Here is a 21,809-nt window from a genome sequence, read left to right on the forward strand (position 1 = left end):
TCGGTCTTGTCTTCTGGCATTGGGTCTTGTCTGTCTGACTTTGCGGCTTGTCTGAGATTAGGTCTTGTCTGTCTGAGATTGGATATTGTCTGATATCGGGTTTTGTCTATCTAAGGCTGGATCTTGTCTGTCTGGGGCTGGATCTTGTTTGTCTGATATTGGGTCGTGTCCGTCTGGGGTTGGATCTTGTTTGTCTGCTATTGGGTCGTGTCTGTCTAGGGCTGGATCTTGTTTGTCTGATATTGGGTCGTGTCTGCGTGGGGTTGGATCTGGTTTGTCTGATATTGGGTCGTGTCTGTCCGGAATTGGGTCTTGTTTGTCTGATATTGGGTCGTGTCTGTCTGGAGTTGGGTCTTGTTTGTCTGATATTGGGTCGTGTCTGTCTGGAGTTGGGTCTTGTTTGTCTGATGTTTGGTCGTGTCTGTCTTGGCTTGAGGTCGTCGGTCGAAGGGCAGTCCGTCCGCCATTGCTACACGCCTTTGAGCGCCAGAGATATAGCTCATGCGCATGAAATCGTCTTTCGACGGGGGCGGGAGCCTTTGCAAGCGAGCACGCTGCAAGACGATCGCGGTGTCACGTCACAGCTGCCTGCCGTCTGGGACTGAAGCTGAGGAATCAGCCCCGATACGTCAACCTGAAATATTCCGCCACCCGAACGCAGTTAGGAGATGATACTTCCATGGTGCTTTCCCAGTTGTTTTTGAAGCCAGGGTTGTATTGAGTGGGACCGAATTATTTTCCTGTGCGCCAGCTCCCGGTATTTCATAGCCCAGCAAAGATTTCTTCGGGCATCTTTTGAATCGAAAGGTATCAAACCATAGAACGTAACCATACCCGACCAGGCCATCCAGGTTGAGCTGGCGTCGTGTGCGTCCGCACGCCGACACCTGGCTGGCAAACAAAGAACGCCGGCCATTAATGCGCTGCTGACGGGGCTCGGCCGTTGGCCCACTGTTGACAGGTAGCTGTGGTAACCGGCCGGGCAGCGGTAGCGGTGCTGGCTTCGGCTCCACCGCCGGCCGCCCGCCCGCCCGCCCGTCCCGCTGGTGGCCGGCTGCCTGTTTTTATCGCCCCGACCCGAAAACTATTGCTCTTTTGGCCAAAATTGAAACCGTTGTTGTGTGAAATTTCCATACGAAGGCCGTTGAGGGCGGGCTCCGCGGCGTTTGTGAGCTGGAATAGCAGTCAGATGGCGCACCCGTCTCTGACGCGCCCCGCGACCTGGCACGCTCAATGAATCCCCTCCCCCTCCCCCTTCCCCTCCCTTGCGTTGGCTGCCGATGTTTGGGCGAAGTGGCCCGTGCTGCGTTGCTGTATTTTCGTCGCCGACGGACGCCTCTGCGCCCTGCCGCGACCGCGAGGCCCCCATCGGACCACAGCCGGGGCTGCCGACGGAGGCTCTGGCTCCTGTCGGACCACGGCCGGGGCTGCCGACTGGGGCTCTGGCCGCTGTCGGACCACGGCCGGGGCTGCCGACAGAGGCTCTAGCCCCTGTCGGACCACGGCCGGGGCTGCGGACAGAGGCTCTGGCTCCTGTCGGACCACGGCCGGGGCTGCGGACAGAGGCTGTGGCCCCTGTCGGACCACGGCCGGGGCTGCCGATGGAGGCTCTGGCCTCCGTCGGACCACGCCTGGGGCTGCGGACAGAGGCTCTGGCCCCTGTCGGACCACGGCCGGGGCTGCCGACGGAGGCTCTGACCCCTGTCGGACCACGGCCGGGGCTGCGGACAGAGGCTCTGGCCCCTGTCGGACCACGGCTGGGGCTGCCGACAGAGGCTCTGGCCCCTGTCGGACCACGGCCGGACCTGCCGACAGAGGCTCTGGCCCTTGGCGGACTGCTGTCATCGGCTGATGCTTGCTTCCCTGGATTCGACGGATCACCGATTACTGCCGCTTTCGTGGGAGCTAAGCCACACGCAGTAACTGCGAGCTGTTCCCGACAGCAAATATCGGTCGGGTATTCGCCGTCGCTTGGAGAAGCATGCTGGGTGAAGCTGCAGCAGCTTGGCCAGCTGTTGTGATCCGGGTGGGGCGGTGCTGCCATATCGAAGGCTAATCAGCTCCATACGCTTTTCTTTTTTACTTCCTTCAGATAATGATGCGCGTCGTCACGCCTCTTTTCTGCAACGACTGCGGCTGCTGTGGTGCTATAACCGCTCAGAGGCCATGGCGCAACCAAAACTTGAACCCGGGCCCCCAGCGCGTGGGAGTCCATGGTGCTAACGACTCGGTCATTCGGGGCATATGAAAGGCGTGTGGGCGCGCCCGTCTCCCTCTTAATGGAACAGTCCGCATTTTAGCGCGACCTTTGCATGAGCTGCGCACGTACACACTGGCGCAGCAAACGTTTTCAGACTGCCTGCTGATGCGGCGCTACCTTGCGTGAGAGTGCGATGGGTTTTGTATATACTTACGTGACAGATAGACTTTGCTGCACAAAACACAAAGCCAGGCTCTGGTCATGGTGTCACGTAAGACCGTTTACGGTGTCAAGATCAATAGGTGGTCGGGTATTGGAGGCTACGGTCAGACGTCATCCACCCGCTGCTTAGTCAGCGCCCGTGCGGTGTTTCCAGACGTTGCGTGGCGAGGCCAGCTGCTAGATAGGTGGCTGGCGAGGCCTCTGTCAGTCGTCCATACTCAATGGACGGCTGCGCCTGGCTGCCAGTGTCAGTAGCAGCCCTCTCCCTCTGTCTTTGTTAGCATGCGGGACGCATTGTCCAGTGCATTCGGACCAGCCCCTGACGCCGCCATAGTTACACGCCACAGAGGCTAGCCCATTTCTCTCGCCCACGTGACACATTCCCACCACCTTCCGTCCCGTGACCCTGACTCGTCACTTCACGGGACGAAGCAAATCTAGAGGTCGAGGTCGAAGCCTGACCTTGACCGATCACGTGAGCGAACGCCGCTGTGACCGGACGCCGTAGCGTGACCGCGAGCCGCGTGGTGTGCCGAGCGCCTCTGACCGTCGCAGCCCTGACCCACCTGATCGGCGCGGAGTGACGGAAGCAGTCACGAAGCGCCGACCGGCCGTGAGCTGGTGTTGACCCGGCTCGACCGGCGTGACCTGTCTGACCTCCGGCGGCCGTTCGACAGCAACGCCACCGGAGCGACCGCCAGGTGAACCGGCGCCACGCGTACGTGCTGCGCGCCGACCGGCTGACGCGCGAGCAGTGGTCCAACGTCCGGGTCGGTGACGTCATCCGCATGGAGAACGACCAGTTCGTGGCCGCCGACCTGCTGCTGCTCTCCACGTCCGAGCCGAACGGCCTCAGCTACATCGAGACGGCCGAGCTGGACGGGTGAGGGGCGGGCGCGGGGCGGGGAGCCGTACCGGGCGGCGCGCGGCCCGGACGGGGCGGACTCGGCGCGCGCCCGCGTGAGGTGTGGGAGGAGGGGAGGGGAGGCGCCGGTGACGTGTTCACAGTCGCCCGGCTGACTCGCCACGTGACCTGGCCTGCCGGATGTGGGTGGATGACGAGGTGTCGTGGCATAGGCAGGATTGGCGGGGAGCACGGCCTTATTCAAGAGACGAACACAAGAGGGGAGGGGAGGGGGACTGCGCACCCACTGTTGTGGGCGGCCCACCGCCGTCGGCGTGCATACACCTGGTGCTGTAGGGCAGCCAGACAGTCAGTATTTGCGGTAGGGGTCCGCCATGCGTCATGCCATCGTAAATGTCGCGCCGCGTTTAGCCAGCAGTGGCCGACAGCGGGCCCCAGCCGGCCTTAGTTAAGGTCATGATGACGGGCTGGTGGACGGGTGTCGGCCTGTTCTGGCTGTCTCCGGTCCGGACCGCCAGCTGCTGGAGAGCATCCGCTGCGTCAGCACTGCTGGAGGGGATGGAGGCATGGGGTTGCCACCAGGCGTTAGCATGGATCTTTCACCAAGGTCTTGCATATAACTGCACATAATGTGTCCATTTTAGAATCGTGCCTATTGTCTGTGAAGCGCACTGGATCAATGCATGTTTCCAACCGTATAACTTGGAATAATGTTAGTCGTGCCGTCGCTGGCTGGATTGATATGCGTACTGGCCAGGTATGCGATTTGTATCGAGCAGGAAGGGCTCATCCCGCGATCGATCTCGGAAAATAACCACAACGCTTCTTCAGCAGTCATCGCATCAGGGGGCTATTATCCAGACCATTAAGCTGATGGATTCCGCGTGTTGCTGTTTTTCGTCGCCGCTTTTCTCAATTATGTTGAAGTCCGTGCTCCCGAATCTCAACCACTGGTCAGACCTTGACACGGCTTCGCCCTCTCCCCTCCCCTAAACGCTTCGCTGAGGTTCCGAGGAGGGGGGGGGGGGGTGAGGGGGTTCTGACCTCATCAATCCTGGCTCTGCGGCAGCGAAACAGACCTCCCAACGGCTTGTGGGGGCGGCCGGCGGGTGGCGGGCGGCGACACCCCGTCTCTGTCGGCCGGCCGCGGTCGACCCTGGGACCCGGCCGCCAATCGATACCGGGCCGGCCGGCTCCTCCGCCCGGCGATGGTCGGGTTTGTTCGGCTGTAACAGCTCGGCCGCGCCTCCGTTTTGCAGGGAGACGAACCTCAAGTGCCGGCAGGCGCTGACGGCCACGGTCGAGCTGGGGCAGGACGAGACGCTGCTCGGCATGTTCGACGGCGAGATCGTCTGCGAGCCGCCCAATAACAACCTCAACAAGTTCGAGGGCACGCTCAGCTGGAACAACAAAAAGTGGGTTGGCCGCCGGCCGAGCTCCGCATGGCGTGCTCGTGTGAGGCGTCTCTTTTGTGTCGGGTGGACCGCATGTCTGTTATTAGAGCTCCGAAGCTTTTTTTCTGGCAGGGCGACCCGCGGATTCAAGCCTTGCCACATCCTATACGTTCTTTAGCCACGGATTGGTCACGACAGTAACAATAGCCGTCGTAGTCGACAACAGAGCTGTGGTTGGTGACAGCGATTCCGTGTTGCCCCCATTCTCTATCAAACCACTCACCGGCCAGGTGGGGAGGACGAAAAGTGTCAACACAGGACATTGGGTCATTGGAGAAGGCGTCCCTCTAAAAATTAAATGCGAGCAGGATACCACACCTGTACAGGAAAGTTGTATTCCTGCTGACCTCATCTTACCTCTCGCATGTTGTACCTATCGATGGCGAAGGGATCACACTCAATTAGCCGGACGCCGAGCGTCAGTCTGGTGGGTACAGCACACGATATAACCGCGTGATAAGCCGGATGCCGAGCGTCAGTCTGGTGGGTACGGCACACGATATAGCCGCGTGCGGATGCTTACGATTTACGATGGACGTGTCACGTAACGTCACGCAGTGTTCGTAAGTGGATGAAGGTTGGCGCCGGCCTGCTATCCTTGCATGTCGGCGTGCGCGCGCCACGTCTCACGCGTGCTGTGCATGTCACTGCGGCCCGCGGTGTTGTCAGTGCTGGCCGACGTCATCTGTCGGCACGGGCAGGCGGCGGGAGTAGCCCGCTCGCGGCCAGTCCCCGCTGCTGCCGCCGGATGCCGGCGGGGCTACGGAGCCTGCCGGCTGCCGCGGCCAGCCTCCGTCTCCGTGGCCTGACGAGGAGCGCCTCGGCTCGGAGGCCTGTTGCCCGTGCGGTGCGCGCGCCGCTGTCGCAGGGCCTGTTGCTAGGCTCGGTACGCTGCTGTTCAGGGCCTGTTGCTGGACCCTGTACGCTTGGAAGACATGCAGCCACGTTGTCAGGCGGCCGTTGGTTCCTAAATGGTAATGCTTGCCAGAAGGCCGGCATTCGCGGAGCACGGTCGATCCGATCGTTATCCACAGCGGATAGAGATAGGTTGCAAAGCTGCTGGCCCGGCGTTGGTGGCGTTGGTCCGGCCGAGGATCTGTCGTGGGGTCCGTCGTGACGCTGCCGCCGGCTCCTCCGACCAACAGGGGCGCCGATACGCGGACCTGACCACTGATTGCGGATCGGGGGGGGGGGGGGGGACGGACCTGGTGACCTGGGTCCCGGTGTGAGCGGGACGGGGCTGAGGCGGGGCGCAGCGGTGGCTATTTTTCCGTGCGGCGACAATGGATTGGCCTGCTGTGACGGCCGACTGTCACGGCAGCCGGGTCACGGCCGGTGGCGCGCGGCACGTGACGCGGTCGCCGGCGCTGCGGCGAGCGAACAGGGTGACGGCCGCAGCGCTGGGCTGGGCCGAGCCGACTCAGCGCACCGGAGCAGGGCGAGGCCGCCGTGTGTGCCGCTTTTCTGCGCGACTTTGCGCTGAGTTTCAGTCCGAGTTAGTCGTACACATGCTGGAGGGTTTCATTGTTTGATGATTAGTGAGGGATTTTGTTTAAGCGGGACATATTTTTAGCCAGATTGCTCCTGGCAAAATCATGTATCTCTTATAGAATGAAAAACCTTCAAAAAGTCCGTTTTTTAACTCAACAAATGCAGAATGAGGGCATGTTTTCACGTTTCCCCTGCAATGCGTCGGCTGACGAGGTCGTGACGCATCGGCGTAGGTGTTGCCGAAATTGGAGTACAGTCCTAGTGCCTTCTCTTGACATTGGGTACATGTTGAGATCAAAACTTAGCAAAACTATGACGGTTGAAAAGATAAACAGCTGGGAAGAAAACACTGTTGTTTCGCCGGTTTTCCAAAAGAATTGTGACGCCTAGTTGCGGACATTTTAGCCCTGACTGCCGACTGCAGTGGCGCGGAACAAATCTGTCGTCTGCCACTACGCGGTTTGGTTTGCTGCCAATCGGACCAATGCCAGCCGTAGCCGCGGCCTGTAACCGGGTTAACATAGAGGAATGGTTGCGTGACCTGTACTTATTCATCCGAGATGAAGGTCGCGCGCAAGGTCACGTCCAGAGAAGCTCTTCGTGCCTGAGTTGTTGGATTACTTGAAGGAGTTGAAGCCAGGGATTAGTCGTAGAAGGGCTTGAAGCGTTCGGTCAAACTGTGCGTATGTGGCGGAGGAGACATTCGAGAGATGAATGACGGGCTGACGGACAGCGCACCGACCGGTCAGCTGCCATCGGCGGGGTGGCCAAGATCGTCTGTGACTAGGGCGAGGGCACGTCGTGTGGCCGGAGCGGGCGTAAAGTGGTAACAAAAATATCTGGAAAAGGGTGCCCAGTGTTCCAGCCAAGTATGCAACCTTATCTTTATTTGAACTCGATCAAAAGGTCAGATCCGCGAACAATGGCGGAAAAACATAGGCAATCAGCACTGAACTTTAGCGTAGATATTTGAAGCTGAGCTGTCGATGACTTCTGGCACGTGCTTTGGAAGCGATGATTGGATGTTCGAAGACAAACACCCACCGAGTCACGAACAGGGCCGCGTTGGGGCGAATTCGAGCAACTTAGTTGGGGACAGTGGAGCAGGCCGAGCAGCACAACACCTGCACAGCTGGTGGTGTGGGCTGCGACGTCCGATCAGGCGGCGACAGAGCTGCACGGCCGGCCCACAAACCAGCGGCGACAGAGCTGCACAGCGGGCCCACAAACCAGACGGGCGAAATAACGTGATGCGTTTGAGATACTGAAGGGATCCCTACTGCCAACAGTCTATCGCTCATCAGAAACGGGCACCGTACACAAATGGAAAATGATCACAGTGAGGTCGCAGGGAACTTCTATGTAAACCGGAGCTCCTCCTCAGTGTCTAGACAGAGCCAGAAGAGGTGCGCGCTCCATTTTCTCGGCTTTTGGGACAATGTGTGTGACCAGGCAACACTACAGACCTGAAGTCCTTAGAAAATCTGCGTTTAATTATGCAAAATCGCCTTGATAAACAATAGCCAGCTGGTCAATTAGGTCAGCTCAACTCACGCCTCAAGAGCGCATGGCGTCGCATTTCGGCAGATACTGTGTCTCATCTCGCGGTAAACATGCCACCCCGGCTTCGAAAATGTGTAAATCGAATGGATCATACATTGGTATGCAAACATGCAATGATCATCGTATTATACAAGCATATGATAGGCACTCAAATGTTTCAGGTTACTTGCTCAAAAGAAGTGCTCGCATTTATTGCGTTCGTACGCTTTATCCCTTACTACGGTATTTTAACACGCGCCCGGGTGGCCGGCTGGATACCCTTCGCTCGGGTGGGGGTCAATTTGACCCCCCTGAAATCTCGAGAACTGTGGGAGCTAGAGACACCAAATTCACAGGGTATGTTGGTCTGTACGTTAGCTCACTCAGGTCAAAGTTTAAGGTTTCTAGGTCATGACCTTCAGGTTAAATAAGGTCAAACAATGTCAAATTCCAGGTTGGTCTCCAAAGTGCCCCCAGAGCCTAGATACCTCTTTCTAAGCAAAAGGTCACATGCTCATTTCAGGTCAGTGACTTTGACCTTTTGAAGATCATAGTGACCAAAATCATACAAGACTGCTCCGAGTTTTGCATTTGAATAAGCGACAACGATTACGCTGGGCAGTATGCTCCTAAAAAACAAATGTTGACCAGGGTCATTTTAGGTCAGTGACCTATTCTGACCTATAAGAAGTCCATGGAAGATGAAGAATGCGGTTCCTGCTATCAATGAATTAGAAATGAGCACCAGAATCTGTCCCATACAGCAAGGCCTAGAGTAATAAAACAAGCTGATTTTAACCTTGGTCTGACCTTCATACCTGACCTTAGGTCAATGGAATTTGTTCGTTCAATTGTTTTGTTGTCTAAGAAAACATTTTAGAGATGTATGGTTTCGTCTGACACTCCGTTGTTGCACCATATTGAGCGATTTCCTAGAAGTTGGGTTCGCTGAAACCATGGCCTGGCTTTGACCTGCCATAGGTCAGCGACCTTACAAGGTACATCTAATTTTTTCACCAAGCGATCCGCTATTTAGTTGTCTCCAGCTATGCAAAATTTGGCGCGGCTACACCGCGCCGTTCGGAAACCATTCTGGAAAAACCTTCAGGGGGTTCAATTTGATCCCCCCTCCCGAGCGCGTATTAAAGACTGCGCAAGCCTGTAAAGCTCATACATATCTCCAAGTACATAACAAAGCTCTCGCCCGTCCGCATCGGGCCTACGAAAGCAGTCATCGAGCTTGATTTGTCATAGAGCGAGCAGAAAGTTATGCCAGCTGTTCACCCCAACATAGCTTGAAAGGCTGAAATGTCGGCACGTTTGCATTCTTCAGTTGGTCGCAACGCTATGGAGTAATGCGCTACTGTGATAACAAGCGCGCATTTGAGTTATTTGCCCTCCCATAGCTCCATTGTTCAAGCCAAGGCCCCTCAGTTATTGCATCGCAAATAGTAAACGCCATTTTTATGCTGACCCGATCCCAACAACTGCAGGCTGAGTTGGGAGAACGTAAGGAGACAACGCATGGACGTTAGAGGCCACTGTGGGGCGTTGGTTTTGGGCATGCAAATTTCCTGATATATCGATAAAGTGGTTAGCTTCGCTGCGGAATTCGATGCGGTTTTCATCATAAAGGGCTTTAATATGCTGAGTATGCAGCTTTTCTGTGCAGCTGCTAAATGAATGCTATTTTTAGTATTTGGCGAGGTGCTTACTGCGAAAAAGCAACGAATCACACACATTTTACAAGTTACCGTTCCAGCTTATCTCACCACGCTCATGGGCCACCTTCTCAGGCCATCTGCCGCGTGAACGTGGGACCGGGCACTGCATAATGTCTGGTTAGTACCACTGATAGCCTGAGCCACCCTCGTCATCAGCTATCATTATCATCAGCACCAGCAACAACTTTATCACCGTCGCCAACGTCACCACCACCATCAGCAAATGTGTGCCCACATCTTGGCGACGGTTACATTAAGAACGGACACCTAGTGTATCAATGCCACGTTGTGTTGAAACAGCGTGGGGCTATGTTCATCTTGTGTCAGGTGTGTATCATGGGGAGGAAGTTGGATAGGGAGAGATGGGTGGTGGAAGGGCATAGGTACGTCCGCTGCGTCATGCTGTTGAAGTCCGTAGGATATTTTTTATTGTCAACCGTTAACAATCAATAGTTGATACAGCTCAGAATGAATGTGTGGGGGAGGGGAAATTAGGAACCTTATAAGGTCCACACAATTACTCTGGATGGTTCGACAAATCGTGTGGAAGAAAGCAACGCCGAGACCTCGGTGGCGCCGTGGACATTGCTGCCAGGACCCACATCGGCGCCGCTGCCGGGCCCATCCTCCAGTGGCGCTGACGGCGCCGCGGGCACATCACACCCGCGTCCGTGACGTCACAGCGGCGATCAAACGGGGCTTCGGGAATCCTTACCGTTGGCGGTGCGGCCGGGCGCCGACCGCGGCCGACAGATGCCCTGCCGGTGGGGGCGGCTGGGGCATTATTTGATATCCATGAATGGAAGCCCCGAGTCGGATCAAAGTCATAGCACTGGGCAGCGCACTTTCGTACCTGTCTATAGTAGTTGCTGGGTCCTGGACCGGTGACCATTAACCGGTGGGAACGGCCCGACAAGTTGTGTGCGTGCCTGGAGGGGGGGGGGGGGGGGGCAAATACCTACGATGTTGGTTGTTTACGGACATTACCATGGAAATAATGTCCAGCTTTCCCGAAAACTGTACGGGGGGGGGGGGAGGCTTTCCTGTCTCCCCGTGTCCCCGGTTCCCACGCTGATGGCCACCTGCCACGGGCGACCATCGTTTACATCCCGTTATCGTGCCCGCCCAGGGGAGGGGCTACTCCTACCCTGGTCGGGAGCTAACGTGCCTTGGTTGTTAACGTACCCTAACGTTAGCCCCCGAGCGGTGCCGTGTCAGCGCCAGGAACCTCGCTGCAGAGCTGTGGATTGTTCCTTGCTATGAGCGGCACCGATAGCAAAATGGCCTAAGTAGCCCACGCGCTCTGTAATGTCAATCATGCCAACCAACGGCCCCAGATGGAGACGTGGTGTTTCCCGGGGTGCAGTCAGTGGGCGATGACGGCTGACGGGGTGCTTTCACAGCACGGCTCGGCGCGTTGTACCCATCGAGCTCAGGTAACGGGCCAGGGTGTGAGTGTTCTTGGAAGTGGTAAGAGGAAGTTTGAAGCGTTTGTACGGATCGTGGTCACGAAACATCGACCACGGACATTGCAATGTATTAAATGGCACGGCTGTTCGCGTAGTGACGGCTGACTTGTAGTGAAAACGACGCGCAGTTTGCATGGTATTCGGACTTGGCAATATCTAAATCTTCACAATTATTTAAGTCCTGGTTAAAGTGGTCGTGAAGTGATGCATGACAGTTATTCGTGCTACTTGTGACATTGGATGCCACAGGCTACCGGTGTAATGCGTTCATGCCGTACGGTACACAGGGTAGCATGGAGGCCTTATTCCGTGGGTCATCACGGTAGGCAAGCTTCGTGTGCCCGATAAGGTCATAAAGCCCTATTCGTTTGCTGTCGCCATACTCTTAAAAAGAACGCTTGCATCATATGCATTCGTGCAGTGCGTGTTGCTAGACTTCCCCGTTGGCCGTAACTGTGCTCGGGGAAATGTCGTGCACATAGTAGGTTATCCAAGTGTATGCCGTCTATAGCGAAACACCAAGGTCAGACATTTCCACACTCCAGTGACGGATGTGGACAGGCGTGTCCCAAGCACAAGTCGTTATTGGAAACATGGGCTCCAGCGTCCGGATCCGTGGACACGCAGGATTGCATGCGAGTCCTGTGGGCTAGAGCCGAATGACAATAACACGCGAGCACTTTCTACGTATGATATACATGTCTTGGGTGTCATCGTGAATCTTAGAAGAGTTGTAATGAGGCTCGTTCGGCTTCTGGCACCTGCTGTGAAATCTCGACTCTCATTGGCCGTGGTTTCGGGCGGCGCCTCGGACGTGACCTCGCGCAGCGTGACGTGACGTCACGGGTCGCGCCGGGACAGGACCGCGGCTGTTGTTGAGGCGGACGCCGTGTATCGACCGGAGCCGTGTTGTGGCAACCGGCGCTGGGTCACCGCTTTCGCCGCCGCCGCCGCCGCCGCCTATGGAGCCCACTGAGTTGGCCGCTCCAGGAGCCTGCAGGTGGTAAAATTTGTCGTTAGCGCTATCGGCGAGCTGCCAGCTTATGATGACTCGGCAGCGGCCGAGTTCTTGCAGGGGCGTGGGTTTGGACCTGGTGCAGCTTGTCTGCAGTCTGTCTTGCGGGAGCGTGGGCTTGGGCCCAGCGCAGGTTGTCTACAGTCTGTCCTGGTGGACTGTCGAAGCGTTGAGTCGTTCGGGCACCAGTGGTGACTGGTGACGCATGTGTATAGAGGCTTCTGTAGACGAGCTGTCGAGGGCTCAAGTCGTCCGCTGGACGTGGTCTCCAACTGGCTCCAGACCGGGGGAGGCGGCGGCAGTCCCCGGTCGACTCGACAGAGCTGCAGTCTCAGGTCGGCTCCAGGCCAGGAGACAGAGCTGCAGTCTCCGGTCGGCCCCAGGCCGGGAGACAGAGCTGCAGTCCCAGGTCGGCTCCAGGCCAGGAGACAGAGCTGCAGTCTCAGGTCGGCTCCAGGCCTGGAGACAGAGCCGCAGTCTCCGGTCGGCTCCAGGCCGGGAGGCGGAGCTGCAATCTCCGGTCGGCTCCAGACCGGGAGACGGAGCTGCAGTCTCAGGTCGGCTCCAGGCCAGGAGACAGAGCTGCAGTCTCCGGTCGGCTCCAGGCCGGGAGGCGGAGCTGCAATCTCCGGTCGGCTCCAGACCGGGAGACAGAGCTGCAGTCTCAGGTCGGCTCCAGGCCAGGAGACAGAGCTGCAGTCTCCGGTCGGCTCCAGGCCGGGAGACAGAGCTGCAGTCTCAGGTCGGCTCCAGGCCAGGAGACAGAGCTGCAGTCTCAGGTCGGCTCCAGGCCAGGAGACAGAGCTGCAGTCTCCGGTCGGCTCCAGGCCGGGAGACAGAGCTGCAGTCTCCGGTCGGCTCCAGACCGGGAGACGGAGCTGCAGTCTCAGGTCGGCTCCAGGCCAGGAGACAGAGCTGCAGTCTCAGGTCGGCTCCAGGCCTGGAGACAGAGCTGCAGTCTCCGGTCGGCTCCAGGCCGGGAGACGGAGCTGCAATCTCCGGTCGGCTCCAAGCCGGGAGACGGAGCTGCAGTCTCAGGCCGTGACGTCTTGACTGAGCGTGGGCAGTCGCCGGCGCCTTTTGTTCGCTCGCCCGACAGATCCAGTGGCAGCGGCGGGGAGGGGCTGGTGTTGACGGCTGTCCGCCGTGAGTCGACGGTCGCCATGCCGACGTGGAGGACACCACCTGTCCTCACCTGCTGCGGGTCGCGTGGCGCCAGCCACCTGGCTCGCCCATACGCCTTACAGCGGCTCTGACGCAAGCAGGTGCTTTTGTCGCCATTTGTCGGCCATAGCGTTACCTCGTAGGTGGAAATTACGACGAAGATTGACCATGCACGGTCGGACAATAATAGCCCTCGCAGGATGGATAGTCCCATGATGAGGTGCGCTCCCACGCACAGCCGCCCGCTGTGCTGACAACACACCGGCGGTGCTCATAGCCAGCCCCAGGAGGCAGACATTGGATGCGGTGGACCAGTGGAACGAGCTGGCACGCAGTGTCATTTGACATTAATCATCTGCCCACAGCCATGGCAGTGGCAATGTTTACACCTGATTGCTGTCATTACCTTGCATGCGTGAGGAAGCGCGTGGAGTGCGCGTGGTCGTGCGGCGGCTGTACTGGCATGAGTGTGTGAATGTGGGTACCTGTGCTTGCGTGCTGGTGCGAAGAGTGTCTGGCTTGGTAGCCTTGTGGTGGTTTTCTGTACTTTGTCTTCTGAAATGAAGTGAACGAGCCAAGTCGAAACCTGCGTAACCCGAAACCCACTGCATAGTCATGCACTGGGGCTTGGCCGGGACTTCTGGACAGCGCTGGTGCTGGTCGTAACCGATCAGCAGCGCTGTAGATTGACTGAGACTAGGGGACAGCGCAATAATCTGCTCGTCTACAAGTCTGGGGGTTTGGTTGGGACATCTTGCAGAGTTCAGTTTTTCGCTGGAGCAGTGGGGAGGGCTCGCTTTCCGGGTGGGACGATCTGCAGGACTCTGTCGCCTGCTGGTCGGGTCAGCCCTCTCGCTGTCTGCCGCCCGTCGGTCGGGGCAGCCCCCTCGCTGTCTGCCGCCTGCCGGCCGGGTAGCCCCCTCGCTGTCTGCCGCCTGCCGGTCGGGTCAGCCCTCTCGCTGTCTGCCGCCTGCCGGCCGGCAGGCGGCGCCGCGGGCGCCATCACACCGGAGAATATCACACATTCGCCCCGGGGAAATCAGCCGCTACTGCCGCGTTTGCCTTCCCTTCCGCCACCGCCATTCCTTTGCTATATGTATTGCCGGCTTGATGTGGAAACATTAATCTGAGGCAGGGGCACGTCCTTGCAGGCAGGCAGGAGTGCGTCCTTGCAGGCAGGCAAGGTGCGTCCTTGCAGGCAGGCAGGGTTGCGTCCTTGCAGGCAGGCAGGGTGCGTCCTTGCATGCAGGCAGGGGTGCGCCCTTGCAGGCAGGCAGGGTGCGACCTTGCAGACAGGCAGGGGTGCGTCCTTGCAGGCAGGCAGGGGTGCGTCCTTGCAGGCAGGCAGGGGTGCGTCCTTGCAGGCAGGCAGGGGTGCGTCCTTGCAGGCAGGCAGGGGCGCGTCCTTGCAGGCAGGCAGGAGTGCATCCTTGCAGGCAGGCAGGGGTGCGTCCTTGCAGGCAGGCAGGGTGCGTCCTTGCAGGCAGGCAGGGTGCGTCCTTGCAGGCAGGGGTGCGTCCTTGCAGGCAGGCAGGGTGCGTCCTTGCAGGCAGGGGTGCGCCCTTGCAGGCAGGCAGGGTTGCGCTGTATGACAAAGACATCACGAGGAGCATTTTGATCACGGTGTGTTTCACAGCTTGCTATGTGAATCAGTCTCGAGCACCGTGTGGGTGATTTTTATTTCGTGTACTTGTATCGACGTATATATTATTTATTTCATACCTGTCGACGCCGATCTTTTGCAGCGTTCTGGTGCCCCGCAGTGAGACAGTTAGCCAGCGGCTTGTTAGCGACACACTGGTGCACACGCTGTGTGCACGACCGAGGCTATCCCTTACAGCGCCCTTGCGAGACAGCTGTGACCACTCGGTCGATGCCACCGCATCCGCTGTGGCGTGCGTGTAAAGCGTGCCTGTGCCGATTTCCGTTACCAGTAGCCAGAGCGCTGCCCCGCTGACCCAGAGCTAGGCCGCACCAGCGGGATGAAGGGTCTGCAGGCTTGGCTGGGTGGTGCCCATAGGACCAAAGGTCTGGTGGAAGGCAGACCATGTCCGTGAACCCACTGCCGCGGTCGCTTGTTGGCACAGCGTCAGTGCTGCAACAGGACGATTGCTCTCCAGTTGCTGTCATTTTCCGTGTGGGGGCCGGTTGATAAAAAGTTCGGCCTTACACGCGCCTGAGTGGCCGGTTGGATATCCTTCGCTCGGGGGAGTGGAGGGTTAAATTGACCCCATGGGATATCAAAACTAAGATGGCTAGAATCAGTAGATTCACAAGGTGGCCTGGCCTGTATGTGAACTCACTTGTGTCAAAATTTGATGCTCCTAGTTCATGACCTTAGGCTCAAATAACCTCACATAACGTCAAATCCAAGGTTGGTGTTCAAAGTGCCCCCAAACGTCTTGCGACAATCGCCGCGAACCTAGATTCCTGTTATAAGCAAAAGAGCAATAGTGTTAATGAAGGTTATGACCTCGTTTAACCTTAAGAAGGTCAAGGGGACCAGACACCCATGATATTGCCCTTATTTTGTCATTCAAATGAGCGTCAGTGGTTACGCTAGGTGGTATGTTTATCAAACACAAAATGTTTACCTGGGTAATTTTAGATAAATGGGCCTACTCTGAACATTAAAAAGTCCATCGAAAGTCTGTTGTCCATAAAAGTCCATAAAAGTCTGTTGCTGCCCATGTCATCAATGCATTTGAAACGAGCAGCAGAAACTACCCCGTAAAGCAAGCTCTCGAGTAAAAAGCAAGCTAGTTTTGACCCTTGGTCCGACCTACATACCTGACCCTAGGTCAATGGAATTTGTGGTAATCTGAAATTCATTTGGCTGATTGCCTACGAAACTGTCAAAGATGTACGAATTTGTCCAGCATGTCGCATCATGTTGAACGATTACCTATAAATGGTCTTCGCTGGCAGCCACGGCCTTACTTTGGCTTGCCATAGGTCAGCGACCTTGCAACGCACATCTGTTTTCATGTAAGGAGATACGCTGTTCAACTGCCTATAGCTACGCGAAGTTTTCTGTGTGGCTTTGGTGCGAATCGCTTGGCGCTTCGATTGGTATCGACCAGCGGGTCGGCGATCTGTTGAGCCGCCGCCGCGGTGTCAGCCTCGACATCTTCAGCGCTGTCATAGTGTGGTGCCTCTCGCGGTGACACCGCACTACCACTGTTGCCATCTGGGTGGCGATGGCTTTGATTGATGGAGCAGGGGTCGGCATGCGGTCAGACGTGGCGCCCCGTTTACTTACGTGCCCTCCGGTGCCCTGTCGACAACCAGCTACAGCTGACAGGCGTTTATGCTAGATATGCCCCCTGTGGCTTGAGCCAGTGTCTACCAGCGAGATTCCGTTGGTGGCGTGGGACCAGCAAGAGTATACCGGACGTGGGCTTTATCAGTGATTGCTGTGTACGTGATACCCAGGCTTAAACTAAGGCAGCCAGACCACTCTCGGAATCAAATCGAGTGGTCTGATCAATATAGCCTGTCCCTCGTTTAGTGAGCGGATGTTCACTGAAGGAGCGTTTGTGTGGCGACGCACACAGGATGTCGGTTGAAAATTGACTAGCTGTGGACATAGCTGTCCAGAGAAGCCGGCGGCGTGGCCTTCGTACTGACGTGAGTTTGGCCAGGCCTGGCAGGCTCATTTGAAAAGGCTGCCGTTGTAACCTGGGGCGGCGCGGCAAGGAGGAGAGGAGAGGGGAGGGGAGGGGGAAGGGGCAGACGGGCGAGAGCATGTTTTTGTTCCCCAGAATGTATGGCAGGCCCCTTCTTCCCAAGCTAGAGATGTTGTAGCTATCCGTAAGCTACCCAAATTCAGGTTAAGGAGGACCCCACAGCTGAGCTAAGGAGTAATAACTCGTGATCACATACCCTTTTCTACTTCAACAGACTCATTTTATGGAGCAGGAGGCCACCTTACAAATGAAGAGGCCGATGTTCTAGATCAGGAGGTCCCACATTGTGCTGAGGAGGCCCTTTTGCTGGATCGGGAGGCCCCCGTTACTACGTAGGGGGCCCTGTTCTAGATTAAAGGGCGCCGTCTATATTCAGCAGAACCATCTCTGGAATAGGAGGCCCCTTTCATGCATCATACGGCCGCGGTTCCTAACCAGGGTGCTGCGTATTTGGACGACGAGGCCCTTGGGTAGATTTCGAGGCCCCATTCTTGAATCGGAAGCGTTCTGCTATGGATTAGGAGGACTTTATGTGTCACGAGGCCCGGTTTAGGTAACCGTGAACCTTCACTGGATAATTGGATGACACCACCATTATGGATTGTAATTTTCTACATCTATTTACTTGGATACATGTGTCAGTTTGACAACGGTGCATATGCGCCGCGTTCCCCTCCCCTTGAATAGGACGCTGCCCAAGAGGCCCCATTTTGTCCAAGCGACCCTTTGAAAATCGTACCTCTCCCCTTCTCCCAACTCAAAACTCGTGGCGCCGACTCTGTGCTTACCATCACAAAGTATTGTGAAAACGTAGTAAGTGTGGGCCGCAGCAAACTGAACCATTCGCCCGTGCGGTTTCTTGGCCCAAGCTTGCTCTGTTTAGGCCACAGCGTACGGTACGTGAGATCGCTTTTACAAAGATGATATTGGCCGTCTTACAGTCGATCACTGGCATGCGTTTGAGTTTTGCGGTGTTTAAGTCGTCTAGCAATTTCTAGTCGATACGTGCGCAAACACCACGCACCTGGTTTCGCGCCCCCATCTGCTCTGGTTGGTGAGATCTCACGACAACCCTGAAAGTAGTCCAGACGCGGAGATACAAGTTTTGTGCCTGAATGCGTGTGGCCGACTTCACGAAACGACCCACGTTTTGGCCGGTGCAACGCCCCTTTCTCTTCTCCTCCAAACGGTGTTGGCTTGGTGCTGCTGCGTCGGACGCTGACGGAGATCCTGGCCTGGTCTTGAACGGATTTCTGCGGATGCTTTCGCAGGCAATGGATCGAACATGCACCGCTTGTGTTGCTTGGCAAGGCATTGCTTGTTTACTTAGTAGGTGTAGAGGGAACTGGCCTCTGATCAAACAGCGTGCATGCAATGGCCTTACATTTTATGCGGCCAACTTGCAAATAATTGCGTCTGTTGTTGCTGAAAGTTGTGTGCAGCTCCAACCAGTGGTGGCAAAGACACTGGCTGTTAGCTGGCGTTGCGACCGGGCCGGTCGTTCCAGCTGAAAGTGTTTTCATTGCTGAAGGAGGGCTCAGTGGGACCGCGGCATGGCTGGCGGTCATAACCGTCACTGTATATGACTAAAGCAGGTTCCATCAGACCTGTGGCTGCAGCTGAGCAGCTGGCCAGGCCGGTCCGGTGTCTGCCGGAGACGGGCACGGCCGCCGCCGCCGCCGCCGCCGCCGCCGCCGCCGCCGTCGTGCGCACCGGACCGTCGGCGCGGCCGGGTCTGCTGCGTCCGGCCGCGCCGACGGCTCGGCGGTGTCGGCGTGGCCGGCGCCGTCGATGCCTCGCCGTCGGCCCGGACGACGGCGCCGCCGATCGATGCGTGCCACCTGTGGACGCGCGTTGTTACTGTCGACGAACATTGCCTGGTGACCGGCCGAACGCGGGCCGGGCCGCCGGCCGCCGGCCATTGGCCTGGCCCGTCTCCACGGCATGCCTGGCCGGCAGTCGGACTGGGAAGGGGACGGTCACTGCCGGGGGTCGGGCTGGGAAGAGGACGGTCACGGCCGGGGCTCGGACTGGGAAGGGGACGGTCACGGCCGGGGGTCGGACTGGAAAGGGGACGGTCACGGCCGGGGCTCGGACTGGGAAGGGGACGGTCACGGCCGGGGCTCGGACTGGAAAGGGGACGGTCACGACCGGGGCTCGGACTGGGAAGGGGACGGCCACGGCCGGGGTCGGACTGGGAAGGGGACGGTCACGGCCGGGGCTCGGACTGGGAAGGGGACGGTCACGGCCGGAGCTCGGACTGGGAAGGGGACGGTCACGGCCGGGAGTCGAAGTCACGGGAGACACGCACCCGACCAGCCGACAGAGAGCAGAGGTGACGAGCGCCTCACTGCAACGGTAGACGTGCTGATATTCCTTCTCGGAAGCAGTGACCGAGGCGGAGCTGAATTTGATTCACTGGTGCTTTGTTACATCACGAGGAGAATTGCATCTGCGTCCTAGTTTTGAGGTCTTGATGACACAATGCAATGGTCAAGTAATGTGTGACGAAATGGAGTAATTTCAGCGATCAATTTCTAAAGAAATACATTTCCTCACTAAGTAGCATGTCGCAGCAACTACCCAGTGCCATTGTGGTAAAGCTTTTCATGCTTACAATTGGTTGGGTCTGGTGGGTTCCCCTGCACATCCTGGAAATGATTATCTGAGACCTTATCATACAAGCGCAGTTCGTTCGTATTCATATGAAAAGTATGCCCTCCGCCCCGGTTTTTCCCGTTTACGATTTTGGCCTCTGGTCACCGGTTCTTTGCATAAGCTTCCATTGCTACCTCTGCCTTTTTGGAATAGGTAAGTGAAGCCCCGCACAATGCGCACATCTAACGCCGCTGTCAGACCTAGCGTGTCATCTGGCCACGCCGTGCTATGATTAACTGTCGTGTTTGCTTCGGTGCAGAGCCTGGTGCCTGCGATGCAAATGGCTTTGTTGTGCACGAGTGGTGCGTAGCAGCCGACTGCACTGGTGCGCGTCGCTTCCTGGAAAACAAATATTCCTGGCGTTCTGTCGCATGTGACTGTTCCTCTGCCTCCGTGTCCTGTGGCGTGTGAATCTGTTCCCCCTGCCTCCGTGCCCTTAGTGCACCAGTTTCCTGGCGAACGGGTCGGTCGCGCCCTGTCTAGCTCGATTGCCTACATCTCTTCGATCGGACAGCTTCACCGTGTGGGCGCCGCCGCCGTCCATCTGAAAACTGCTGCCACTTGGGAGTGTTTATGGCTTTGGATGTGCTTTTTATCGACAGTTTGGCTCGGAAATGTCATCTCGATGGATAAGTGTTTTCCTGTTTTCGATATTCTAGCTGACGCGATCATTTCAAATCGCTGCGCGGTTCTATCGATTGCTCTGTTGAGAACGTCCCACGGGGCGGTGAGGGAGTGTGAGACTCCTTGGACCGTTGAGGGCGTCCCTGTCTTTGGTTTGGTGTTCCTTGTCTTTGGCTTGGCGTTCCCTGTCTTTGGTTTGGTGTTCCCAGTCTTTGGTTTGGTGTTCCCTGTCTTTGGTTTGGTGTTCCCTGTGTTTGGTTTGGTGTTCCCTGTCCTTGGTTTGGTGTTCCCTGTCTTTGGTTTGGTGTTCCCTGTCTTTGGTTTGGTGTTTCCTGCCTTTGGTTTGGTGTTAGCCAGCAAGCTTGCCTCATGCCCTTTGGGGTCGGAGATGGCCCGTGCCTACCTACGTACCATGGCCTCAGTAAGCCGTCAGATCCGTCTGGCGTACGTTTTGGCCGGTCAGCCTCGCACGCTGGTGGGCTTGCCCTCCGCCTGTGCCTCCACCGTCGCCGGCTGCCCAGTGACCGCGCTCTCGGCGCCGCAGGTACGCGCTGGATAATGACAAGATTCTGCTGCGGGGCTGCGTACTGCGCAACACCCAGTGGTGCTACGGCGTGGTGGTGTTCGCCGGCCGGGAGACGAAGCTCATGCAGAACTCGGGCAAGACCAAGTTCAAACGCACCAGCATCGACCGCCTGCTGAACTATATCATCCTGGGGGTGAGTGGGCGTGGCGCTGCGTCCCTGCCGTGACACTCGCACTGCATAGGCACGGCAGCAGCTCGCAATGTGGCAAGACTTGCCGTGGGTTCGGACCGGCCAGACCCCTTCAGTGATACCCGCCACGCCGGCGCGAGGCCTGCTGCGGCTGGCCTCGGCGGCGCCCATGGGGTTGGACCGGCCAGACCCCCTCAATGATGACCCGCCACGCCGGCGCGAGGCCTGCTGCGGCTGGCCTCGGCGGCGCCCATGGGGTTGGACCGGCCAGACTTCCTCAATGATGACCCGCCACGCCGGCGCGAGGCCTGCTGCGGCTGGCCTCGGCCGCGCCCATGGGGTTGGACCGGCCAGACTTCCTCAATGATGACCCGCCACGCCGGCGCGAGGCCTGCTGCGGCTGCCTCGGCGGCGCCATGGGGTTGACCGGCCAGACCCCCTCAATGATGACCGCCACGCCGGCGCGAGGCCTGCTGCGGCTGGCCTCGGCGGCGCCCATGGGGTTGGACGGCCAGAACCCCTCAATGATGACCCGCCACGCCGGCGCGAGGCCTGCTGCGGGCTGGCCTCGGCGGCGCCCATGGGGTTGGACCGGCCAGACCCCTCAATGATGACCCGCCGCGCCGGCGCGAGGCCCTGCTGCTGGCTGGCCTCGGCGGCGCCCATGGGGTTGGACCGGGCCAGACCCCCTCAATGATGACCGCCGCGCCGGCGCGGGGCCTGCTGCGGCTGGCCTCGGCGGGCCATGGGTTGGACCGGCCAGCCCCTCAATGATGACCCGCCACGCCGGCGCGAGGCCTGCTGCGGCTGGCCTCGGCGGCGCCCATGGGGTTGGACCGGCCAGACCCCCTCAATGATGACCCGCGCCGGCGCGAGGCCTGCTGCGGGCTGGCCTCGGCGGCGCCCATGGGGTTGACCGGCCAGACCCCCTCAATGATGACCGCCGCGCCGGCGCGGGGCCTGCTGCGGCTGGCCT

General features: G+C 58.1%; 1 protein-coding gene across 1 annotated transcript in view; it reads left to right on the plus strand.

The window, feature by feature from the left end:
- LOC119101503 (phospholipid-transporting ATPase ID-like) overlaps positions 1 to 21,809 on the plus strand; it is a 73,591-nt gene that overhangs the window by 28,888 nt on the left and 22,894 nt on the right. The window contains 3 exon segments of the mRNA XM_037224843.1: positions 3,100 to 3,305; positions 4,547 to 4,702; positions 20,662 to 20,836. Of these exon segments, the coding sequence (XP_037080738.1) occupies positions 3,100 to 3,305; positions 4,547 to 4,702; positions 20,662 to 20,836 (537 nt within the window).

This window comes from Pollicipes pollicipes, unplaced genomic scaffold, assembly GCF_011947565.3.
Source record: "Pollicipes pollicipes isolate AB1234 unplaced genomic scaffold, Ppol_2.1 Scaffold_4881;HRSCAF=5763_pilon_pilon_pilon, whole genome shotgun sequence".
Classification (NCBI taxonomy): Eukaryota; Metazoa; Arthropoda; class Thecostraca; order Pollicipedomorpha; family Pollicipedidae; genus Pollicipes; species Pollicipes pollicipes.